At 42.0% G+C, this 27,500-nt stretch overlaps 1 protein-coding gene across 1 annotated transcript in view; it reads left to right on the forward strand.

The window, feature by feature from the left end:
- Positions 1-27,500, forward strand: part of prdm6 (PR domain containing 6) — a 68,049-nt gene that overhangs the window by 8,449 nt on the left and 32,100 nt on the right. The window contains exons 3-5 of the mRNA XM_084054490.1: positions 3,853-4,001; positions 4,194-4,352; positions 27,389-27,500. The exon at positions 27,389-27,500 is cut by the window's right edge and continues 16 nt beyond it. Coding sequence (XP_083910616.1) covers positions 3,853-4,001; positions 4,194-4,352; positions 27,389-27,500 — 420 coding nt within the window. The remainder of the gene's footprint in view (positions 1-3,852; positions 4,002-4,193; positions 4,353-27,388) is intronic.

The raw sequence follows: 27,500 nt of genomic DNA on the forward strand, positions 1-27,500 counted from the left end.
AACCATATACGCTGTACACTCTAAGATTTAGATTAAAATGGAGGATTTACACTACAGTGTGGTTACTTGATTGCCTTTTTGGCACACCTGTGTAAGTTTACACCAATAAGTAATAAGTAATCATTTGAGCATCGCAGATTGTGGAACGGTTTAAAGGGGGGTGAAAGTGAAAATGTTTTGTCAAAATAAGTGTTAAATAGCTCCATATTTTGATAGCAATCATTGCTATGGAGTGTTTGTTCAGTAACAGGGGTCTTTCAAGCTCTTAAGTGAAACAGAAAATACATTTTCAGGTCAGGATACCAATTTTATCCAATCAGGAATGAGAACTCATAAATGAAATTGGTAATTAATGAAAACAATAAATGAGAAGACAAATTTGGAACTGGCATACAAAAAAATGAAGCTGCTAAATCATCTCTGTGGGGTTCTCTCTCCTATATGGATAAAAGTGGTATCCGCACCTGAAAATGTATTTTAAGACCTCGAGGGATATGGGGAGACCCCAAATATTCTTTAGCAATGGTCACTATCGGAATATAGAACTTTAACGATTAACTTTTAACATATCCCTTACAACCGAATTACTGTTCCTTGGATACTGAAGTAAGTCGTCACAAACAATGCCGTGACAACCTCAGTACTATTGCTGGAACCCCTCTGTCCTTCTTTTTTTGCTTTCATACATGGTGTGTTGTGTCCTGAACTCTCATTATAGTGCGTAAGATCACCATCTTTTCTCTCAGCTGTATGATTATGCTTATGTTTTTAGGAGCAGAAATTGAGAGAGCTCTAAAAAAGGAGCAGGGTACAGTATTGTAAGATAACCTCTTCCATCAGTTTTACATTGTGCCATGAAAAGTCCTGTATTTATTTAATTTCAAAGTTCAAGTTCCCCTCTCTCTCTCTCTCTCTCTCTCTCTCTCTCTCTCTCTCTCTCTCTCTCTCTCTCTGTCTCTCTCTCTCTCTCTCTTTCACTCTCACACACACACACACACACACGCACACGTTCACGCGTACACAGTTTACCATGCTGTTAAACTGAACGCTTCAGTGGGTCAGTGGGCAGAGGTGCATGCTGAGTAACCAGCTCCTGACATTTGCTATGTGTCAACTACTCCATCATGCTATCTAGTGGAGAATAAATGTCATGAATTATTCTCAAAATATGACACCATATTCACACACGCACGCACGCACGCACGCATGCACGCACTCACACACACACACACACACACACACACACACACACACACACACACACACACACACACACACACACACACACACACACACACACACACAACAACATCTTTTGAGAGAAATATTATTTTTTCATCGGTTGCGTGTGTATTAAAAAGGAAATAATAATACTGGGGCTCTGGTGACTCACCTGTTCAAGAGTACAGTGCTACATAAATATGGCTGTAGTCCTTCCCGCAGCTGGCCGTGTTCTTTACGCCATGAAATCCTCTCTCTCTCCTGCCTTTCCTGTCTCTCTCTCACTGTCAACCATCAAAATTTAAGCAGGGCCAAGAAAAAGTATATCAATAAAATACCTGGACAGATTAAAAAGAAAAAAAAGGGGGGGGGGGGGGGGGGGGGGAATACAGAATAGACTTACTTGTGTATACTTACACAAAAGTCCGTAAAGTGTCCATGCTTGTCCGAATAGATGCAACACTATTAGTACAAGTACTAATACTGGATTATTTCTTATTACCTTTAGATTATGTTATTATTAGTAGAATGTAGTAATAATAACATTAAGAATAATACGGTTTATTTGCACCTTTCAATACAATGCAATACAATTGCAAAATGCTTCACAGAGGAATCAATACACATAAAATAGGCCAATAAAAATTGGAAGCATAGGAATTTAAGCAGGAAAGAATTATAATAAGTCATAGACGTTTGTCTTTAATGAAGCAGTGACGATTTTGTGAACAGCAAGGTGGTCCTGGAGTTCATAGGCAGAAGATAGACATAACTTGTGAACTACTGCTCCAGGATTTGTGTGTGTGTGTGTGTGTGTGTGTGTGTGTGTGTGTGTGTGTGTGTGTGTGTGTGTGTGTGTGTGTGTGTGTGTGTGTGTGTGTGTGTGTGTGTGTGTGTGTGTGTGTGTGTGTGTCTATGTGTGTATGTGTGCACACGCGCAATTTACAACGGTGGGCAAAAAAGCTATGGGACTTATTCTTGACTTTGCAGTGTGCACATGAGTGTACACTGAGTGTGTGCTTGTTTATGAGTGTGTAATGTGTATTGGCTAATTTCTGCCTCTGCATGTGTGGTGAATGTAACAGGATAACTCGGCTATATGATGTATATATTTGTACAGTGCATATGAATTTCCCTGGGGGATAACTAGATATTTTCATTTATTTTCTCTGTTCATCACTGAAATGCCTAATCCAAAAGAGGGATGAATTAGACTACAGCACCACCACCAACACCACTACTACTACTAATAATGATAATCATACAAATTTCTATACTATTATTAGGCACTTTTCAAATACGGCAAGATACAGCACTATGCACATTCAATTTAAGATAAAAGAAAACAGACCAAAAACAATTATTAGCATATGGTAAATGAGCCCAACAGCACAACATGTCATAACGTTGGAGCCAGATGTTGAGTGAAATTATTTATTTATTTGAATGAATATGACAAAGAGGGAAGAGGCCTCTTCATGAGAACCCGTGACAATTCTGATCTAGTGGTGCTCTTGTAAAAAAACATGGATCTGCTTCATAATCAGCATGTGCAAAACAAATGAACACTGTCATGATACACAACCAGCTTGTTAGAAATAACAACTTCCCTCAGAGGAAGTTTGTCTGAGCACAAACGCTGCCTCCAGGCTTCACATTCAGACAGTCTGACACAGTGGAGCTGCCCAGTCCTCCTCTACTCTCTCTCAACCACCATGGAGCTCTACATGGGGCAGACGGGGGAGTACATTTTAAAAAGGGGAATTTTAATAATTAAACATCTGTGACATATTTTGCTCCAGCCTTCAGTGTAACCAATTCGGACAGCTCTATTTTCAATACATTCTGTAGTTCATTAGATATTTTGTATTTTTCCCCAGGTTGTTTTTATGATGTATTCTTTCCTAATTATTGTGTATCCTGTCATACAACAGTAACACAAAATGGTACTAATAGTAGATTTTAATATAGTACAACATATTGTGTATACAGTAGAAATATCTATTATGATCTATATTATTAGAAATATATTAATAGGCTCTATGCACAGCAGCCATGTTATCACTTCTTTCACAGGTGTTACCAATGATACTAATGAAGGCTCTGTTCCATTTAGTCTAGCACAGTGGTTTCCACGACCCCCATAACTCTAAGAGTGTACAAATGGAACCAAATGGACCCTTACGGGTCCATTTGGTTCCATTTGTACACTCTCAGAGTTACACACCTGTAAGGGGCCATTTGGAAGCCCATGAGGGTCCCTGGACCCCAACTGTAGACCCACTGGTGTAACAGAGTGTTTCCAGTGGGCCAACATGCACTATAGGGCATCGCAGTTCCCGCCCACTTCCTGGTTCCACTGCAAAATACTCAATGCATTTTTTCCCATTGACATTTCCAAAAATATTTATATCAATTATTTGCAACTGCTATGCCCTATAACAGCACCCTGACTGTCTGACCAGAATGGAACAGAGCCTTCATTAGTATCATTGGTAACACCTGGCTGTGAATGTCTTCATAATATGGCTGCTGTGAATAGAGCCTATTGAACAAACTGAGAGTGGTCCAGCCACTAATTGAACGTCACATGACAAGACATGACGTGGTTGGTGTGTGTCTTTGTCCCAGGGTGTGATATGTGTGCAGACAACAGGAATGGGGAATGTCCTATGCATGGCCCTCTCCACTCACTGAGGAGACTGGTGGGGACAAGCAGCACTGCAGCCCCTGTGGCGCCTCCAGAGGTCCCTGACTGGCTCCGAGACTTACCCAGAGAGGTAAGACTGGACGACTGCTTGAAAGACAGACAGACAGACTGCCTGGTTTTCTCGCTGTCTGCCCGTCTGTTTGGCTAGGTATCTGTGTGTTCAACATCCTTTTGTTCTACTGTTTGTCTGTTTGTCTGTAGGTGTGCTGTTACATATTGTTTTGATATACATGTTTTTGGTATTTGCCCTGTGGTTGTACAGGTGTGTTTGTGTACCAGTACAGTACCGGGCCTGGGTTATGGGATCTGTGCAGCCCAGAGAATCCCCCAAGGAACGTGGATTGGTCCGTTCCAGGGAGTCCCTCTATTCCTGGACAAACTCCAGTCTGGAGTTGTCAGGAATACTCGACATCTCTGGGAGGTAAGAACGAGTGTGTGTGTGTGTGTGTGTGTGTGTGTGTGTGTGTGTGTGTGCGTGTGTGTGTGTGTGTGTGTGTGTGTGTGTGTGCGTGTGTGCGTGTGTGCGTGTGTGCGTGCGTGCGTGTGTGCGTGCGTGCGTGCGTGCGTGCGTGCGTGCGGCGTGTTTTTATCTGTGTTGTTGTCATTGATCAGACTGTTTCCACGCAGAGGGAGGAGAAAGTCAATGGTCAGTTATACATAGCTGTTAACATTAGCTGCTATAGGAGAGCGATAGGGACAGAGTCAGTCAGTCAGTCAGTCAGTCAGTCAGTCAGTTAGTCAGTCAGTCAGTCAGTCAGTCAGTTAATCAGTCAGTCAGTCAGTCAGTCAGTCAGATAGATAGATAGAGAGAGCGACAGACCGACAGACAGTCAGTCAGATAGAAAGAGGGACAGACAGACAGAGAGGGGGACAGAGGGACGGACGGAGTCAGTCAGATAGATAGATGACTCCCAGGAGGCCATCCTGGTAAAGGTCAGTCTGTCGTTTGCTGCCTGGATATCAGTCTCTCTTCTCTAACCACAGCACCCCACAGGGTTGTGTGTGTGTGTGTGTGTGTGTGTGTGTGTGTGTGTGTGTGTGTGTGTGTGTGTGTGTGTGTGTGTGTGTGTGTGTGTGTGTGTGTGTGTGTGTGTGTGTGTGTGTGTGTGTGTGTGTGTGTGTGTGTGTGTGTGTAATGGGGGTCATTCAGGGCATGGGCCAAGTCCAACATGACTGATCATTGAAGGGCTTCTGATTGATTCTGAACACTTGAGAGAGTTCATTTCCAAAACACTAGAGATCCGTTGTGGGAACAATAAATTAGTGTGCCCACAGATGGTGTTGCGGTTAAGACCCCCATCTCTTTTGATCCACATGTGTCCCTTCCTGGCCTGGGATCAAGTCCCATCAGAGCGTTCTCATCGGTGCCGTTTTTCTTTCCTAATGTCTGTCTTGATGAAATATGTATGTTAATTACAGAATTACTGAATGGTTTTAAGTTTTACGTTTTTACATGCATTTTACTTTAGAGGTATTTTATGTGTCATTTGTAAGAGTAATCTTTCACTTGGTGAACATCACATATTATTTTTCTTTTTCTTATCCTATCTGGGTCTCAGCTTCAGTTCCCAAACTTGCAGTTAAAAATCTTGCCCAGTACTTTTTCTAACACCGTCACACTTGGGTCTAAAGTATGTATTGATCCTTTGTTTATACATAATCTTGGACTACAGATGAGAGAGATTCACTGTAAAACTGATCACAGATCCTATGTCTATACCAAAAAAAAGCCAATGAAAATAATTTCCCAAATAAACAAACCAAAAAAAACTTTAACTGAACTTTAAAGCAGCACTATGTAACTTTCCTGTTCCCCTTTGTCCTGCACAAGCGCTGAAATCTTTACCAACGATAATGGAGCCTGCCTGCTTGGTTAGGGGAGAAATAGAATTTTGATCTTCAGGTCAAAATTTGTGTCAAACCTGAAACAGAACCGTGTCAAAGGTCGTGTCTACCCTAGACACAGGATCCAAATGTCTCAATAGAAGAGCAGGCAAACCAAATACAACCACCCAAATTGTATGACTACAGATTGGACAAAATAAAAATGTCATCGCAAAAAAAAGTTACATAAGCTTTAAGTCTCACAAACTAAATAATTAAAAATAATCATTTAAAGAAAAAATGTTGTTCTGCTACTATAATACTTCTATTATTTGTGAGAAATCAGCAGTAAATGTGGCACATAGCATATCTGGACCAAGCCAGGCAAAAGTAGTCTTTTGGATTTTTGATATTCCATACAGGTTTTTATTTTTTATTTGATTGTATATGTTTTTTTTCTTTCTTCTTTTGCTCAGTGTTTTTTCTCAAATGTTCTCAACAATATTTTGATGGTTGTGACAAAAATATCCCAGTCTGTCAGTGTGATGTCATTGTCATCTTATAAGGTGTGTCTCCTCCACCATGTCTCCTCAGTGGCACAGTAGGCCTTACCCCTTATGCCTAAACACTTTAGGCATCATTTTACTATTTTGAAAAACATTTTAAAATAGTTCAAATAGCCGATCTACATCGACACGTTGTGAGCTTGCAGAACGGCTATTTGAACTATTTAAAAAATGCTTTTCAAAATAGCAAAAAATGCCAACAAAGTTTATTCATAAGGGGTCAGGTGCACAAGATAGGCCCTAAGTCAACGTCTCTGGGGAAACAAAGCTTGCAGGTTTGAGTCCCAGGGTGTCCAACTCAAACTTACTAGCCATGTAGCAATTTATTCATGTGGCATGTTTTCAATTCATAATTGAGCTCACGTTACCTCCATAGATTACCATTGTGTATAAACCAATGGATAAGGATTTCATGAAACAATGTCTGTGCGATTTGAGCAGGCTGGTACCTTGCCTCAAACTTTGCACTTACGTTTAACTAATGAAGCGAAGTTCTTTCAAGGCTTTGTCAATTATTATTGTTAATATTATTATTATTATTATTATCATCATTACTACTACTACTACTACTACTACTACTACTACTACTACTACTACAAATAATAATAATAATAATATTACTTATGAGAACAGTATTGTTCCTTAGGTAGCAGACAGATCTTATCAATAGACCTTCAAAGAGTTTAAATACTGGGGTTTTCAACTAGTGGTCTCTGGACCACTGGTGGTCCATGAAGGTATTGCATGTGGTCCCTGACTATGCATTCAGTAAGTGTAAGGAAGTAAAGTTTTTTTTTTTTAATTTTTCATTATTTTCTTTAATTTAATTTGGAAGAAACGTAAGTTTTTTTTGAGTGTCAATTTGTATGATATGAGGACAGTCGAATTAAAGACTATTATCATTATCAGTAATCATTTGAGGAGGCTTGTTCTTCAATTCCAAAAGTACTTCAAGGGATCAACTCATTAAGATCCATAGATTCTGTGTGAATCACATCCCCTTGTGAAGTTCTGGATGAATTGTCAGGCCGAATTCCCAGAGCTTACACCAAAGCAAAAAAAACATTTTTAAACCTTTATTTACCCAGGGTAGGTAGGTATGCTGAGCACGAGTGCTCTTTTTCAACGCCAGAATTAAGCAATGAAGTGGGTTTTCTTTTTACCTTTTGCAACTACATATCTATGTGGGAGTGTTTTTTTCCACACAGCTTGAATTGAGCCAGAAAATGATATGAGAACCTGTACCTGCCCACCACTATAAAGCCAATATTTAGACACTCTGGGGAACTCAAGACAACCCTAAGCTTAACCCATATCCCACCGACTCAACAATGGTCCCCAGGTCAGGATAGTGGTCCCTGGCTCGCAATCAGTTGAAAAGCTGTTTTCAGCTGTACGTATAGAGTTACTACTCGTGCCACTTTGAATCAGGTCTGACTGAAATACTTCATATTACTGACAGCACTTGTGAGTGTGTGTGTGTGTGTGTGTGTGTGTGTGTGTGTGTGTGTGTGTGTGTGTGTGTGTGTGTGTGTGTGTGTGTGTGTGTGTGTGTGTGTGTGTGTGTGTGTGTGTGTGTGTGCATGTTTGTCTATCTGTGAGAAAGGGAGATGGAGAAAGACAGACTTGCACTGCCAGGGAACAATAGACACATAGAGGAGTGGAAAGCAGAGAAGGGGTGAAGAAAAGGGATGAGTGGAGAATAGACAGCAGGGAAACAACCAAAAAAGTGCGCTCCTTGGAGCGCAGATCCCAGCCAGGCCGGGTTGCCTAACCAGGGCTGAGTTGCGACCTGTTATAGCTCCACCATGAGGCTGATTTAAAACATTTGGGGTGGAAGTTATTCCTTGGCCTACTGGGGGTGTGCGTGCAAATTTCACGCCAATCAGACTGCGTTCATGATTTGTGGAATTGTGTGCAAAACGGGCCACTTCTGCAAATGTGTACCAATTTGTGTGAGGGTTGGACAAAATCTAGGAGTAATAGCATAAACTGTGTTTCGCAAAGAACGGCCTGTTATTGAATAGGAAATGTTGCAGAGAGAGGAGAGGAGCTAGGAGGGCAGTTGAGTCAGCTTGGTTCATTCTGTTTTGTTCTATCAATAAGAAACCCCCTGTTTCAGGCATTCCTAAACTTTTTCAGCCCAGCACCCATATTGACTAAATTCAGCCTCACCATGGGACGCTGGTTCAGTGGTATGCTCCCCAATGCTTCAGACGCATCAGAAACCAGCCCCGCAGCCCATGCTGGGTCTGGAGCCAATGTTTGGAACCCCTGCCCTGGAGAAAGGTTAATCCAATACATCTCTCCTTACCATCGGCTCATAGAGGTTGCCGTCAGGCTTCAGCTAACTAAAGTAAACCGGTCATTAGGCCTATTGATAAAGGACCCTTCCGCACAAATCCCATTAAAACTCACCGGCTGTTAAACTCCCTTATTGATACCCACCAAAACAGGAAGAGATGTGTGTTCTATAGCCAATCAGGAGATAGTGTCATGTTGTCTATGGTGTCTTGGAAGGGCCAGTTTTAATTAAGACACTTGCCTATATGTCTGGGCTAGAATAAAAGAGGATTTGTAGGACTGCAGTATTTTATAGCCGGACAAATTGATCAGGCAGAATGGTTCCACTGCTGGTTGACTGGGAGCTTTTGGAGAGAATCATTCTACAGTTGTTTTCTGTGGAGGCTTAACACTGTGTTTCTAATTTATACAGTGAAAGCCCCTTGAGTAAATTGTAAGTTGTCATTTTTATGAATATGATTGGTTTATTGATATGAGATTATTGATAGCTTTTGTCTTCTTCCATTTCTACTCCTGTCTTCAAAATGTTATGACTGTACAAATTTAATGGAACAATTATTTGTTTATATATCACCGTCAAACAGAAGAGCCATACAGTACTGCAGTGCAAAATAATACTGATGCACTTCGTGGATTATTTTTGAGAGATTGGGGAACAGCTAGAGTTGAAACCTATGAGATTAGCAAATACTTTTATAGGTCAGTCAATAATCTAAGGCACAAAGATTGCCAGTTGAGGTGGGTTTTACCTACTTTCTGGCATCCCTAGTTTTTGGTCATTATAGGCAACATTTTTCAAAAAGTATGGAAATGTTTTCTTTTCTTTTCATAAATTTCCCCCAAAAAGGGAAAATAGCCGATCCACAAGCTCACAACATGTTGCAATGCTACGCCTTGTTGTGAGCTTGTAGACTCTCTATTTTCACTGTTCATCATACGATGAAGTATGCAGTATAGGATTTAAGTGGTTAATGGAGCCAAGGTATAGGATCATATAGATCCATCGGGAGAGAGAGAGACAAAGTGATCCCACTTTCATCGTTCACTAATGTAGCTCACCATATTAGCAATTCTGGCTACTCAGTACTGACTGGGATACTACACTACCAGTCTAGTAACGTGAGAGACCACAACGCTTACTTGGATTAATTTACTACATTTATGTAGTTTAGGTGAACAAGAACTAGGCAGCTATGTGTCAGACAAGACACATGCTGAATTATCATGGCCTAAGCCCTCATTATAACTGACACCTGTACAGATTCCTTGTCTCTCTTGTCCTAAGACAGTTAAGAGCTGATGAGTAGACATGGAAGTGACTGAGCAGGAATAAACAGACAATGTTTCCTCCCTTCACCGAACTTCTTCCCATTCTTTTCTTTGGTCCTCGGGTTGGTGTTATTTCATTCACATATGGTGATTGAGAAGAATGCATAGTAAAAACAGCACAAGTATTCTGAGGTTACTGATGTGACCTCTCTTCTGGGTTCTCTAGGAGTTTTCCCTGGCTGAGACGCTGATAGCCTGGAATCAAGGAAAAACAACAACAACGGCGAAAAGTGCAGACCTTCAAAAATCCTCAACTTGCTCAAATTTTGTCAAAATATTTTGTTACTGTGGGACATTGACGAGGCACATGGGAATTTTGTCAAGGGGAAAGTCCTTTTCTTGGACATGCACTTCCAATTCAAAACCTTTTATTATCGTGAATGCACTGCAAAACCAATATTATCCTTTGTGTGTTTCTTGTACATTTCATTATCATGATCGTTTAACACTCTTTTATGGAAAGGCTGAATTTCGTCTAGTAAGTGTTCTTCTACACAGGGCCTCAGTCTGTCTTCTGGTTGTCCAGTTTGTCCGTTTTGCATTCCAGACTATATTCCCACAGTATTCCTGAAGCATTCCTACTGACCTGTGAGCCCTATGACCTTGTGGTCAGCATTTCCAATTGCTGTCCTCAGTTAACTATTACAAAACACTTCACACACATCAGTCTCTTTATGTAGTCACTGGTTAGTCTATGGAAAAAAACTAAACAAGTATCACATATACTTGGTTTCTTTGTTGATTAGAGTATTATGTACTAGTCCATACCCGGTGAAGTGTGCAGGCAAAATAATTACTGGTCTACCTTAAGTCAGTCCACGTTAAGGCCAGGTTAGCTGATTTCATTAGCTTGTTTACTCTGAGACATCATGGGTAATGGCGAGGCAATAGATTAGCGGTATAGAGCGTCGCAGTTCCCGCCCACTTCCAGTTGCCGGAAGTAAATACTCAATGCATTTTTCCCATTGACTTTTCCGAAAATATTTATATAAATTAATTTAAGCCTAGAATCAAGCCATCCAGGATTCTGGTGAATCATGACCATAAAACGTTTGATTCTGTGAAAAAAAAACTTTTGAAAACGGCAAAACAAAGGGTATTTATTAAACATAGTATATCATATCATTAAATATAAAATTAAAAAAATCACAGAAAAAAAGGTTTTATGGTCATGATTCACCAGAATCCTGGATGGCTTGATCCTAGGCTTAAATTCATTGATATAAATATTTTTGGAAAAGTCAATGGGAAAAATGCATTGAGTATATACTTTCGGCACCCGGATTCTGCGCAACTACGATGCTCTATTGTTATTATTATTACGTTGTTGCGTTACCCCCCCCCCCCCCACACACACACACACACACACACACACACACACACGTTCCGTCGCGGCACCCCCCCAGTGATATCCAGGGTTGTAGAATCCAGTGATAATAGTAATAATAGCTTGAATTTATATAGCGCCTTTCATTAACCCAAGGACGCTTTACATCAAAAACAATGTACAACCAATAAACAAACAACCAAACAAAATAACAAACAACTATTTGCCATAATAAGCCTGAGAGTATAGGTGTCTTTTCATGGCGGCCTTAAAATAGTCCAGAGTTGGAGCATGGTGGGAGCTGCCACACTGAAGGCTCTGTCCCAAAAGGTTCACTCGCTTGTTTGGGGGATGGAGAGAGGAGGTCCAAGTCTGTGGACCGCAGGTGTTAAGAGTTCTAGAAAGCAGAGTCAATTCATGTTCTAACGTATATGATAGAAACTGATGTTCCAGACGGTATTGAAATCTGCCTGTGCAGTTGTCATCGTCGTTCCTATGTTCTTTTGTGGAGAATGTTTTTCAATTTCTTCAATATTACATCACATGCGGCAGAGTGAGGTGGGAATGATGAGAGAAAGGCAGAGAGAGAGAGGCGGGTGGCTTTTGTTATTAGTTATGAGCTGGGTTCAAAACTCATTGTGGGTACGTCTAGGTTCCAACCTTACCTCACCAGCCCACCAGGATCCCACATCTCTTTTCTCTCTAACAAATATTGTTTTTATTCAGTATTTCTCCAGGGATTTTTAGGTATTTCGTATCTAATAATAACATAATGACTGGGTGACTGTCTGTGTCAGTTTTTACGCTGTGCACTTCCAGGTTAAACAGGGTTTTTTTCTCCCTCTCCCTGTCAGAGGAATGTTCTGTTGGAACGGAACGGTGGAATGGCCCTTTATATGACATCACCACGTTGGCACGGTGACCGCTAAAGGGTTCTAGAACGGAGGAAGAATAACTTGATTTTTCCAAGAGAAAACCTTCAGGGGACCTCATGTTCAGTGGTTGTAATAATACGGCACAATACAGTGTGTGTGTGTGTGTGTGTGTGTGTGTGTGTGTGTGTGTGTGTGTGTGTGTGTGTGTGTGTGTGTGTGTGTGTGTGTGTGTGTGTGTGTGTGTGTGTGTGTGTGTGTGTGTGTGTGTGTGTGTGTGTGTCTTTTTCTAGTGCTATAATAATACAGTTTGTATGTTTGATCAGTGTGTTTTGAGTGCAGTGATACACTGAGTGATTTGTTGCTTCACTCTGATGTCTGTGGGGGGCCCGGGGGTGCGTGCTCTGTGGGGGGCTCAGCAGCGTGTGCTCTCTCGGCACTGCACCATGAAACAAGTTTGACACTCACTGTGTCACACAGCAACCCTCCCCTCTCTGTGTCTCGCCGTCTTTCTTTTCTGTGTTGTCCCAATAGCCTCGACACACACACACACACACACACACACACACACACACACACACACACACACACACACACACACACACACACACGTTGCTATCGGGCAGAAATCTTTTTTTCGTTTTTTTTTCATGAATTAATGGCCTGCTTTGTCCCACTTTGTTGTGTCGTGCAAAAGTAGTCAAACTACAAGCTGACAATGCATCACGAAAATGGTTACGTCCGGCTAATTTACAATATTTGTTAGTATTAACAAGAGCTTGTGTAATAATAACACAATTGGATCCATTTGGAACACACATTATTTTTTCCATTTCCTGAAAAGTAACAGTTTTGGAAAAACACAGTTTCCTCCCGACAACAACGATACGTACCCATGCCACCCGCTCTTTCTCAGCCTCTGACCCTCCCTGACCTGTCTGTACTTCACCCAGCCTTCCTGTCCTATAAAGCAGAGATGCTGTAAAGTGAATCTATTAAATAAGGATTCCTGTCTGGGTTCAAAGGTACTGTGTGTGTGTGTGTGTGTGTGTGTGTGTGTGTGTGTGTGTGTGTGTGTGTGTGGGTGTGGGTGTGGGTGTGGGTGTGAGTGTGTGTGTGTGTGTGTGTGTGTGTGTGTGTGTGTGTGTGTGTGTGTGTGTGCGTGCGTGCGTGCGTGCGTGCGTGCGTGCGTGCGTGCGCGCGCGTGCGTGCGTGCGTGCGTGCGTGCGTGCGTGCGTGCGTGCGTGCGTGCGTCTGAGAAAGTAGAGTTTAGTAGCATGACATCACTGGTGCCCATACTGGTGGGTGTTCTAGTCACTGACTTATAATAATAATACTCCACAGTCCTGTCCACACACACACACACACACACACACACACACACACACACACACACACACACACACACACACACACACACACACACACACAAACACACACACACAGAGGGGCATGTGTCCAGTGTAAGTATTTAGCCTTTGGAGTCAAGCATGAGGCCGTGAGGCAGGTGACATTCTTAAGGTCCTGGGCTCACCAGCTCAGAAGAAAAGACTTCATCATTTTGTCACCATGTTGTGTGTGTGTGTGTGTGTGTATTCGTGTGTATGTGCAGATAGGTCTGTGTACATTTGTGCGTGCGTCCGTGTGCGTGCGTCCGTGTGCGTCCGTGCGTGCGTCCGTGTGCGTCCGTGTGTGTGTGTGTGTGTGTGTGTGTGTGTGTGTGTGTGTGTGTGTGTGTGTGTTTGTACTATTACTATACTTGTGAGGCCCCAAGGTTTGGGGAGGACAATCAGGGAAAAAAAACAGATTGGGGTTAGTGTTAGGCTAAGACATTTAGAGGTTAGGTTTAGGGGTTAGAGTTAGAGTACCTGATTTCTATTTAGTTACATTTTGCATTTTTTTATTATAATAATAGCATAGTTATAGTTTGAAAATGTCCTCACAAGTATAGAAATACAAACGTGTGTGTGTGTGTGTGTGTGTGTGTGTGTGTGTGTGGCTGGAGTATTTCACAACCGCCCTCTCCTCTCTGATGGTTGTTGTGTGAGAAAGCAGCGGCCTGCTCTACGAGACGTCAGAACCTCTGAGCTGATCAGGAGGTGCATCGGGGTTCAGCTATGTAAATATTGCTCTTTTAATAATGATTATTACACTTCTTGATTTATGCAGCAGCCCCGTTGAAATGCCACCGCTGAAAACAGACTGCTACAGGGGAGGGGAGGGAGGGGGGGGCGGCGGAAGGTTGAAGATGTGAAACGCTTCTTTTCTTTCAAACGGCTGTGTGTGTTTAAGAGGGCCAGACTGTTGGTGTTGGGCAGGGTTAGGCTGCGGGGTTTATGAGGCCTACGGCTGAAAAATGGACTCCTCGGAGCCCGCTATAGCTTTTAAACAAATTGAAACATTTAGTGAAGTTCCACATACCACACTGTGACCTGGATGGTGAGAGAGAGGCTGAGACTCAGTCGTGTTGATGACAGATATGTTTGCATTGTTCTGCTTCGCTACGTTCTGATTGATCATCATTAAACACTACATATAATGTGGACATTTTTTGGCATTTAGCAGACATTCTCATCCAGCAAAGTTCAATAATAGAATATATGCTTGAGGTCCTATTGTAGCGCAGCGACATTACAACCAACCGCTAATAAGAAATACCACAACATTTACTGTATATGTATGTACAGATACAATTAGTAGAATAAAGTTAGGTTGCCAACACTAATATCCAACCATTTAACATGGCTATTTACAGGGGTAGCGAGAGGGCCACGGAAGATGAAGGGGGGGATGAGGAGGATGAGGGGGAAGGAGGGGGGAGGTAGATGAAGAGACTAGATAGCAGTAGAATTAGTGTCTCTCCATTGATTAGCTGTAGACGATCCTGGCTAACATTGATTGTCTCTCAGCAACAGTTTTACAGGGATTTGGGCTGAAGACTGTGGGCCGTATAGAGGGAGAGCAGAGAAGAGGAGACTGACAGAGATCTGAGAGGTATTTCTGATGTTGACGGGTTGCTAGTGTGTGGCTTAAATGCTATTCTGTGTAACTGAATCTGAGAGAGACATGTCCTCTAAACTGCAATTTATTATTACATTATAATGCTTTGTTTTGCAAAAAGAAAAGAAAAGTATACAGCACTGCATAATCCTGCATGTTAATTCAAATCTCAGTGTAGAAATCGACCCTTACGTTTTTTTTAGGGAAGTTTCTGACAGCTTCCCTGTGTTAGCTGATCTGAGTCAGCGGGAGGGGTTGTAGGGTTGGACCAGGCTTTGAAGATATGGGAGTGCCATACCTTTGGTTGCTTTGTAGGTCAACAGTATTTTGTACTCTGTGCGGGCAGTAACTGGGAGCCAATGGAGGGAGCGAATAAAGGGGGAAGGGGGGAGTATATAGGAGTAAAGTGGTTTAACTGATTTTTATGCTATATTAACACATTTTGCTGGGGACCCCCTGGGACCCCCTCAGTGACCTCTGATGGTCCCCGGGCCCCACTTTGAGAACCGCTGCTGTAGAAGTCTGTGGTTAATGTCCTCCAGACTAACCGTTGTCTGAGTTCAGTGTGTGTGTGCCGTAACACCTCTGAACCAGATAAACTCATCCTACATTAGTGACATTATTGACACACACATCACTCGCACTGTGATAGACAAGCTCACACACAGACACACAACTGCATGTTCCCAGCGCACTCAGACGCATACACGCACGCACGCACACACACACACACACACACACACACACACACGTGCATGCACGCACATTCATTGTGTGATAGATAAGCAACAATGCACACACATCAGACACAGTCACACCCACACATACACACACACAAGCGCACGCGTATGCGCACACTCATCACACACACTTTCCCATTTAGATGCCAGTGGTGGCAGAAGCACCAGCTAAGTGTTTTCAACTGATAAATCATTCACATTCCATTCTACATGAGCTTACACACACTCACACACTCACGCACTCACACACTCACGCATGCATGCATGCACACACACATGCATGCACGCACACACACACACACACACACACGCATGCACGCACACACATACACATGCACGCACAAATTCACGGGCACACAGACGAACACACGCATGCGCGCGCGCACGCACACACACACACACACACACACACACACACACACACACACACACACACACACACACACACACACACACACACACACACACACACACACACACAGAGTAACGAGTCAGATATCACTGGCTTGAAACAGAATAAGACCTACAGGCAGGCTAAACCCACATTTCTTTACAGTAGGTTTTAGATTTTAGCCATTAAGTGCATGTTATTATCTAGAGCAAATTATGAATGTAGTATTTAACTCACCACCAGATTTAAACATGTATTGTCTCATCTCATCTGTCCCTTCAAAAAGACCTCATTCAAATAACAAAGTGGGGGTGTTTCTGCCTTGGACTTGTTTTTTTATTTGTAAACCACATGTCATGCAACAGCGAAGCTCAATATGCCTTGAAGCAAGACTCAAAGTACAGGTTTTGCTTGGACTGATAAATCACTCAATGAACATCCCATGACACTGTCTACACTGTAAAGATACAATGCTGTTTTTACAGCAGTGATGTCAGTGTTGTATGTGTGTCATGCCTTTTGCTGACACTCGTCTCTTACATGCTTTTTCATTTTTTTAAAATCTTTTATTGCAGTGGTTCTCAAACCTTTCTGTATCAGGGCCCACTTGAAAATCTCAAAAGCATTTACAGCCCACCCATCTGACCACTTGTTAAGTGGTGAGATGGGAGGGCCACGTGCATTTCCAGAGCATGTTTATTTTAATCATCAATCAATCGATTGTGTTCCGGCTTGAATCAATGGAACTAACATATTATACTTTAAGTTATTATCCTATTGGTATCACTATGAAAACACATGTTTTCAAGAAAAAATACAGACCTTCTATAATATTTATACATTTTTATATTACGATTAAAATATAGTATAATTAAATCAATCAATCAATCAATCAATCAATGACTTCAAGAAGAAGGAAGCAGATGCTGTGTGAAAGACAGATTCCTCTGTTATGGGGATTAAATGTGGGACTTCACAAATACAGGACAGCGTCTGTAACCATGAGGCCAACCAGAGTGCCAACATTCATTTGAACTCAGATCTAAACATTCAACGAGCTCAAACACTACATAGTCAGCTTGCTTCATAATGAACTTGAATATATAGCACCCCTGGTGTGTGTGTGTGTGTGTGTGTGTGTGTGTGTGTGTGTGTGTGTGTGTGTGTGTGTGTGTGTGTGTGTGTGTGTGTGTGTGTGTGTGTGTGTGTGTGTGTGTGTGTGTGTGTGTGTGTGTGTGTGTGTGTAGACACACAGTGATAGAGCAGTAAGTGAAGGACTAACAGTGACAGAGATCAATGACTGAAAGAGTGGTTTAATCCTCCCTCTTAGACTGATACACACTGGCGTGTGTGTGTGTATGTGTGTCTGTGTGTGTGTGTGTGTGTGTGTGTGTGTGTGTGTGTGTGTGTGTGTGTGTGTGTGTGTGTGTGTGTGTGTGTGTGTGTGTGTGTGTGTGTGTGTGTGTGTGTGCGCGCGTGTGCGTGTATGTGTGCTTGAGTGTCAGTAATCCCTCCTCTTACCTCCAACCCTCTGCTCCTTGTAAATCTTAAAAAGCAGAGACAGACAGATTAGCCAGATCCTTTCCCTCTCAATCTCTCTCTCTCCCTCTCTCTCTTTCACTCTGTCTCACACCCAACTCCCAATTCTCTCCTTCTTTCCCCTTCCCTCCTTTCACTCCGTGGACTTTTCCTTCACTCTCCATTTCCCTCTCTCTTTTTTTCTTCCTTTCTTTTGTGCGTTCTCTCTCTTTGTCACCCAGGCTCCAAGACCTTAAACTGAAACGTTGACATTGTGGAGATACTGTATGTTGCGTTCAGGATGGATGGGGAATTGCCATCCCAGTTACATTTACAGGTTATTAGACAGTCCAGTGAAAATGTAATAACATTTGTATTACCATTCATAATTTATAATGCTCAATTCTTTTCTTCTACTGTGCTTAACTCCTTGCATTGAATGTGAGACCCTGTTGTCCCTGTCCTTTTGAACCCTGTTGTCCCTGATGCCCTTTGCTAGGCAACCAAAGTAAACAAATAAAAATAGGTACTACGTTTAACACCATCTTTTTCTGCTTTGTTTGAAATAAGACTTGACTAAGAACATTTAAGAAGCATATTCGATAGAGAATTTAGGTTAACATTACACTACAGTTCAGAGGGTTACATGTCGGGAAGCCGACATGTCGCCTTTCCGATGGTTACTAACCCTATACCTAACCCTAACCCTAACCGCACACGGAAGCCATGTAGTCGGAGTAGTGGGATGTCTGAATTATGAGCGGTACCTGTTCAGAGGCTGCCCTGTTTTCTGCCCTATTTACCAGATTGATGACATCAAATTAGTAAGGAGATATCCTAATATGTTTGTGCTACAAAGGGATAATAAAGATAACCTTGAGCCTTAACCAAACGTAAAAGGGACTTGAGTTACAACTGTACTTGAACTGCCTTTTCCCATCTACACCAAATCTCTTAATGGCTGATCTACCAGCTCACAAACACATCCCTTTGCGATGCGCAAAGGGATGTGAGCTTGTAGATCTGCAAATCATCCTTCATGTTTTTCATGCCAATAAACATATCGTCGCTGTCGGACAGAAACCAGCTCACTCCATTTTTCAACTTTTTATTTTATTTTTATAAACAGGGGTGCACATAACTTTTTAGGTCTGGTACGCAGAAGAGCACCTGGACATGTGACTTGGTGCGCATGGCGCCCGTCCCGTTTTGTCAACGGGGGGGGGGGGGCGGGGGGGGGGTCAGCCCGTCCCGTTTTGTCAACGGGGGGGGGGTTCAGCCCGGACAGTTTTGTCAAAGGGGGGGGGGGGGGGGGGGCGAGAAAAAAAAGGACGATCTGCTTCTAAACTCCGCCGATTTTCGCCGTTTTTTTTCTCACGCTGTTAGATAAAGCCCACAAGGTTGGTGCCCTGTGCTGCTGCGCTGATTTTATCCGCCAGATTGGGACGTTCACGGCATATTTTGCACCATTACGGTGCGTTCATCATCGGTGACGAGTGCCTCTAACAGCCGCTGCTGGCTGCGTGCACGCAGCGAGCCAGGCAATGCGAGGCGATGCGAGGCGACGCGAGTCATATCTCTACCCCTCCGCCTAATGGCTGTACATGGGGCCGACGCAGAGACGTGCAGAGAGATTTGGAGAGGCAGGGGCTGGAATTTCAAAAGGGCACATCCACGGACAAATGCACGCGCGCGCAGCGCGCGTGCATGTGTCCCCCTGCGCGCGCGAAGCGCGCGCGAAATTTTGCGGATATTCGTCGGATTCGGGTACTTTTTTACCCGTTTTTTGTTACTTTATTTCGGTTTTAGGGTTAGGGGTAGGGTTAGGTTAGGGTTATAGATATATAATAAAAAAAATAAAAAATAAACTTTTTTTAATAATGTTTTTTGGTGGCTTTGGATAAAACATTGGTGGCTATAGCCACCGAAGCCCCCGCCTAACGACGCCACTTATTCTTCTGTATAATGAGTACTTTTACTTAAGTAAAGAAATTGAGTACTTTTCCCACCACTGCTGCTGTGCTGACACAGAGAGAGAGAGAGCGAGAGAGAGAGAGAGAGAGGTAGAGAGAGATATATATGGGCTCCTGCTTGACAAGTAATTTCAAATTAACAGCTATATATGTATATTTTTTGTCCATACATACCTAATCTGTCTCAAACAATTGGTCCGTGTTCTGCGTGCATTCACTGCGTTCAGTTGTGCACTCATTTAGGTTTCGATTGTGTATAATAGACTTCGTTTGCCGGGCGGTATCGCGCACCCAAAAAATAGCCGATCTACAAGCTCACAATGCCTGGCGTTGCGACGCGTTGTGAGCTTGTAAATCAACTATAATTCTGCGCGAGCACTGCATGGCACAGGGCTCAATTAAGTAAGCTTTACTGCAGGTGCGAGGCCAACGGGCGCAGGGGTTTCTACAGTTTACAGTCAGAGGAGACAAGGGCACTTTTTACCGACAGACAAAAGGGCAGGGGCTCAAGCCCCCTTTGATGTCTATGTGTGCACGTGCATGGGCCGACGGGTGCTTTAGAGTGATTGTGTGAGTGTGGCTTCAGGAAGTAAATTCCTAGCCTCGATCTCTTTTGCTAAAAAATAAAAGCTTGTAAATTCCTGTCCCTGCTGTTGGTGCGCAAAAGCGCCTCGCGTTGCCTGATGTGGTGCGCATTTTTTATTTTGGGTGCGCATGCGCACCTGCGCACCAGTTATGTGCACCCCTGTTTATAAATCAATGCTATTGAACACCCTTTACGTCTGTGTATGGGTTTTACAAATATTGAAACAATTAATTAAAAAGCGCTTCTGACTAAACCTCCTAACTCCATTGGATACTCAAAATTGTCGGTCAAACCACCAAAAAACAATCACCAATTTAATGGTCAAAAACTTCTTAACTCCACTTGAGCTGTACTTGGGTAAAGTGATGATAATATAAGGACACATTCGCGTGTCTGACAATGTATAAAGTCACTGTACCAACTTTGATGAGGCAGTATTGTGTTGCTCTAAAAACATGTTTTTAGTTTCTTTTCCCTGAAAATATTTTGGATATAGCTGATATCTGGCCGACAGCAGAGATATGCTTGACTGTTACCACAGTGACAAAAAGCACATTTTTAGCTTTGAGTGTAACTTCAAGTCCCATCCACTGTGACAGTGGACATCAGTTTCCGCTTGGTTTCTACAGCACGGCGGACTCTCAAAGGCAATAAATATTTCATTTTCCTTCTACCAATTGAACCATCAGTTCCATCCATATGTTGTCGATAAATAATTCCTCCCCGAAGTCCCCAAGACGAATGTTGTTCGTTTGTTGTACAGGCATATATAGAGATTTGACAGACCAAGAGGGGAATTGCACCCGTAACCCTGGCAGTGCTGTTAGCCACATTTTCTAGCAGCTGAACTAAACAACATGTTATATTTGGCTGTTCATCTTCTGCATGGAATTCGAAGCGATGGTTTCGATAAACAGAGTCGGTGAAAATGTCTTTGACAGGACAGCGTCCAGCAAGAAGCCAGCTGCTGGGGTTTAACTATGAAATGCGAGAGGACTCTGCTGCCCTACACAGCCAAAGAGCACAAAAAAATTACTTCTAAATTTGTCTCCTGTCCCACCAAACGTTTTGTTGGTACAGAAGGGGATTGTATATCGTTTAGCACTATTTATGGCTATAATATCCGTTGATATGAAATCTAAACCCTAGTCAAGAGCTTTGACATTTAAAACACACAAATAGTACTTACCGCTGGTTGCCTTTGTAAGGCAGTACTACACACATTCGGTGTTCATTAGAGTATACTGGGTGTGTGCTTAAAAGAATCTCTCTGTTGGCAGACATCTTCATTTTCTTCTCTTTCTCTTTTTTCCGTTACGCAGCTGAAAACGTATTGACTAGAGCAGCAAGGTGGTCTAGTGGTTAGAAAGACGTGTTACCAAGGGATCAAACCTTTGATCCCGGCAACAGCCATTGCATTAGTCCCATGTCCCTGGCAAGGCACGGAAGTTTATTTGTAAAGCACATTTCAACTACCAGGCAAGTCAATGTGCTTCACATAAAACATTAAACAAAAGAAACATGATATAACAGAACATTTGAATTCAGTAATATTTAACAAAGGGATGTTAAACACCTATCTTCTTAATAGGAAACACCTATTCAGGACACAAAAAAGAAAAGAAAAAAAAACACAATATGAAGACCTGTGTGGTCATTGCCTAACGTCATGTTGGATAATAGCATCAGCTAAATTCCTAAAATGTAATACTTATCTGTAAATATATAGAGAGATTGTTTTGGTGATGTGCTAGCCTACAGTACACTCATTCTTTTATTCAGCCTGCCTTATATTGACTTCTAACCTACTGACCTACAGTAGCCTACTGTTAATGTTGGTCAGCAAAGCTCACTTTAATGTCTACTCTTGCTAACCTATAGTGTTTAACTGTTATATTACAGAGTTTGTTGGTGCGGTCAGATTCTCTCCAGAGTCACTTTAGTGACCCAATTCTTAAATTCCAGTGACCTGTCTTCAGGTCACAAGCCAGTGCTTGAGAAGTACTGCCTGCAGAGTGTAAAATAGGACAACCACGCGGGAGGCTCTTAAACGCACAGTGATTTGTTTAACTGCATGTCAGTGATGAACGGCTGAGAGTAACAAAAGCTTTAAACAACAGAGCTGTAACATTTCACGGGACTGTCTTTGACGCTTTGGTCTTCAGCCCGCAGAGCTCAGATACATCACATCACACACACACACACACACACACACACACACACACACACACACACACACACACACACACACACACACACACACACACACACACACACACACACACACACACACACACACACACACACACACACACACACACACACACACACACAAACACACACACCACTCCCTCTGCACTCCAAACAAGCAGCACTTAGAGTTAGACAGAGAGCGGGAGAGATAGAGGAAAGGGGGGAGGGGGGAGGGCAACGGGAGAAAGGATGAGAGAGAAAGGGGAAATAGGTTACGAAAGGGATGAGTGACGGTGAGAGGTGAAATTGAAGAAGAAAGCGTAAGAAAAGACGGAGAGAGGGGATGAGGAGAAGAGAGAGGGAGATTGAATGAAACAGAGATAGAGAAGAGTGAAATACATGGATATTAAAGCATTGTTGAATGTAGGTAGAACCTTGGGTTGTATAGCTGTCTGGGCATGATATAATTTCCAAATAATGTTGATCATCTTTATCTGTTGCTTCTGTGCTCCTTAAAGTAAGACATCAGAAGTAGCGACTCTATCATTAAAAATCTATTTTTTTGCATGTAAACAAAATCCAACAGAGGGGATTCTGGTATGCAATTTTTGGAAAGTGATTGCTGTATTCATGCTACTGTATATCACCCTTGTCTGTAAATTCTGTAGCACAAATAAATTCCATATATCACCAATATCAGTGTAACGTGAGCACTGACTAATTTCTACGCAGATCCCGCTTTGTTTTAAGAAGAAAAACAGAGTGAAAGAACAGACCGACAGATGCTGAAAACAAAAGATACTCAAAAAACGACTGCGGGATGAAAAGAGATTAAGATACAGACAGATGTGTAGATATAGACAGAGAGCGCCTTGCCAGGCCATTACATGCTTGCATGCATAGCTTTATAAATTAGACAATTTCCCTGATTATTGTCTTCATCATTTCAAGTATTGATGGTGTGTTGTCTGTGCGGACTGGAGAGGAGAGTCCTATCGACTTAGGTCACTGTGTCACTCTACATCTCCTCAATGCAGTCACACACCATTACCACGTTGATGACACGAGCGCGCCAGGTCATGGATGGACGGAGGGATAGATTAATGCTGTGTGCTGAGAGAGAGGGACAAATAGGGGCGGTGTTGGATGGGGTTGACTATTTCTAACCTTATTGCTTAATAATTTGCAGTATAGAAGCTTGTAGTGCTGTGGCTGTTGTGTTTTCACTTTTCAGATTATTATGTTTTACCTTAAGCCCTACATACTTTGTTGCATGACCATAGTAAAAATAGCCAGTCTACAAGCTCACAATGCATTGCATCTGTGCGCTTGTAGATCTGTTATTTTTTAAGAAAAAAAAAATTCACACATGCTTTTGTAAAGTGTGATGGTTCCCTCTTTTCCATAAACAGAAGATGCTGGCCACTTAACCACTTAAACCCTATGTACTTGGTTGACCAGCTCTGTTCTTTGCCACCTTATTTCTTCCCTCTATACCAAATCTATTACCGGAAAATTTTCGATTTACAACCTTGTTGTTGTTAATTTACCGTATAAAGATGGACTCGCAGAGTTAGATTAACACTCCAGGTTTGACTGTATACACTGTCTTCCAATGCTGTACTACCTTCTGAGATCATTCCTTTGGCTGAGATAATAGAAGAGTGAGAGAAACACACACACAATGAGAAATCACCTTGGAGATTTGGATTCCAGCAACATGTGTGATATTTCGACCTCCTGTACCTCTTAATGAAGGCATGTGTTTTATGAATGGCTGTACAGTACCTTCCACTGTTATACAGCTGCACTATTTTTACACCACAGAGCTTATTTCCCTGGTTGAAACACTGGCAGGGAGAGTTATAAGGCTTTTTAGCAGGAGTAAATCAGCTGTGTATAGTGTATAACACCCAGCCTGTGTCTGGAATCACAACTCCAGCTTGCCTGTGGATAAGAGGCTAATGATTTGCTGCCGAGCTTTGTTTGAAACATTTCAAACACGGTTGTTACTTTTAGGCGAAGCTGCAAAGCCGGAACTGGCCATAATTCCTTGGTAAAAAATATGATTATAACCCTAACCACAACTTAATCCTAACTCTAACCTCACTGCCATATTTGTTCTTGAAGGCTGAAGTTCTTCTCGTATGTGTCTAGGCACATTATTAAAGCAGCTGCCCTATGCAACCATGATGCAGTGTAGTTGATGTAAACAGAAACTGAAATAATGTGTGTTTAAATTGAAAGTAGCTACTCCTCATAAACAACCAAAAGCATATCACTTTTTTATATTTCACTATTCATTGTTTATGTATCCTTTTGTCGAGTACTTTGAGAACATCTGTTTTTTATATAAGAGCTACTACTACATGCAGGTTATTATTGTGACAGATGTCTTAGTGTGATGTAGATTTTGTCATAAGAGATTATACAATAAGAAATGATGTCACACTGGGATGTGGGAAACGACCATCATTATACACTTGTTAATGTTGAAGTCAGGGTAGCTGCACATTAAAACTGACCTACAACTTGGTGTTTTCAGCTACATTGGCCACAAAATGCTCTCCAGTGGCACTGGGAGTTTTTGACCATATATTTGTACTTATCTGTCAAAAGAATAAACACAAAAAATCCAGAGAGCTTATTTCCATTATGGTCCAAGTGCAAATGTGTGTTAACCGAGTGCCTTGTGTTGGGGGAAGGTAGTAGAGACTACTAGAAAATAATAATAAAACATTCATATAACTTTAACATACGTTTACTAGACAAGTAAAAATAACAAAGAACAACATGGGTACTGTAAAGGGAACCTGTTAACTCAACTTATTTAAGTCTGCCCCAATCACTTTCTGAAGTTACACCCATTTTTATCAAAATATGGGGGGGAAAAGAAAGATACTAGGCTGTGTCTCATTCAAACCAATTAGGATTCTCTGCTGTAATTATAAAATACTTACCAAGGCCCTCTCACATTGTTTGGAATAAATAATGCTGACTATTATTGATCTGGACCAAACTGTTTTTTTTCCTGTGTCGACAATCTTTTACAACATGAGACGTTTTTTAAATATTGTATTCTTCCAACACGAGTTCCAATCAGAAATTATTGTTTCCCTTGACACAGAAAAAGCTTGGAGGTGTCTGCAAATAATCCTGGAGAAATCCTTTATTGGATCAAGATAATGTAAACAATTGGAAACATTCAACAATACCTTGGTCTCAGTTTATTAGTTATTTCGGGACCTTTATTTTCCTAAGAATAATTAAGTTGCAACTACTGATCAACCGAATACAATGTTTTGTGCATCATTTGTCTGGTAATGGCTTCTTTGTATGTTGCCTGGCTTGCACTGTGTTATCCTGGGTATAGAGTTGAATTTTTGACATTTTTATTATTTATTATCACCACTATTACCACTATTATGTATGTGTTCATTCTTTCTTGTGATTTGTGTGAACCTGGAAGAGAGCGTGTGTGACAGGGGGTATGTGTTGTTCCTCAGCAGTGTTGTACACTCATCCAGTGTGAAGTTGATTGGTTATCGAGATATGCAAAGGACAGACAGGCAAACATACAAGTAGAATGTATGGAGATTCCATAAATGTATAGATCAATGATTTGTAGCTGTAACAACTTGTTTAGAGAAATATATGTACAATATATAAATCGACTCATTTGTTGTCATCTAAATGCTAATTCACATAAATTCACAAACTCTTCAGAGTCCATATAAACATGTATCTTGCATTTGCCCCAAGAAGCCTCTGACTTGTATATGACAAATCAGTGTTGTCTATGTCTTTATTCCACCACCCCCCGCAAACTAATACATCACCGCTGCCTTAAAGGGGCAGACCACCCAAAACACAACCCCAATTAATCCACGTATGGACAGATGTAGCTGTGGTACTGGAAGGAGGAGAGGAGAAGGACTGGTCCTCTCCAGGCTACAGCAGATGGATGGATGGGCTGTCAGGAGTTTTTTCAAACAGACACATTATTTCTCCTCAAGAGGGGAGGGGAGGTGACGGGGGATGGGGGACGGGGGACGGGGGACGGTGTAGAGGAGAGGAGAGATGAAAGTGGGAGGGATTACGAGAAGAGTGATGGAGAGGGGAGGGGCCAGAGGCTAAATGGGGCTGTAGAGTGACTCTAAAAGAATGATGAAGCTGTCATGTCATTACAACAGCCAGTAGCCTAAAGGTTAGAGAAGATGACCTGAGACTGGAAGATCACTGGTTAAAAACTCCTGGGCAGGAAACAGTGAATGAAAAACTCTCTCTTTCCTCCCTCAACCACAGTTCTTGACGTGCCCTTGAACAAGACATTGACCTTGCAACAATTGCCTCATTGTAGGCGCTCTTAGTCAGACAGTACATGGACTGCTTTACAGGGTAGCTCTCAGGTGTGAATTTGAACCAGGTTGGAATAAGCAGGTTTAGTTTTTAAATAATACATTTTCTGTTGTTCTGCTATTTTACTTTTATTTGCCTTGAAAGATGTACTGAATGTACTGAACTTTTGTGTACTATTTTTCAATGGCCCTGAGTCTAGTGACGTCCTTTCAAAACCCATGTTCTTAAAAACCAAACAAAGTGGTCTTTGGAGAAAACAGGCCTTTTGTCTGACTTTAGAAAAGCACACAGCAAAGAGTCACATTAGAAATCCCCCTCAAGCTTTTTCCATGACCTTTAGTGGAGTCCTCCTAACTTTCACTCCAGATCTGTTATTGGTGCGTCCACGTTTTCCAGATCTAGGATACAGAGGTAGACTTTACTTTGTCTAGTGAGGCCTGCATTAACTCTGAGCCTGTTTATCCATGTTGAACAGATCTATGATGCAGAGGGGACCCTACAGCACTTTATTGATGGGAATGAGCCCAGTAAGTCCAGCTGGATGAGGTATATCCGCTGTGCCAGACACTGTGGAGAACAGAACATGA

This window comes from Gymnoscopelus microlampas (genome assembly GCF_963454915.1).
Source record: "Gymnoscopelus microlampas genome assembly, chromosome: 4".
NCBI lineage: Eukaryota > Metazoa > Chordata > Actinopteri > Myctophiformes > Myctophidae > Gymnoscopelus > Gymnoscopelus microlampas.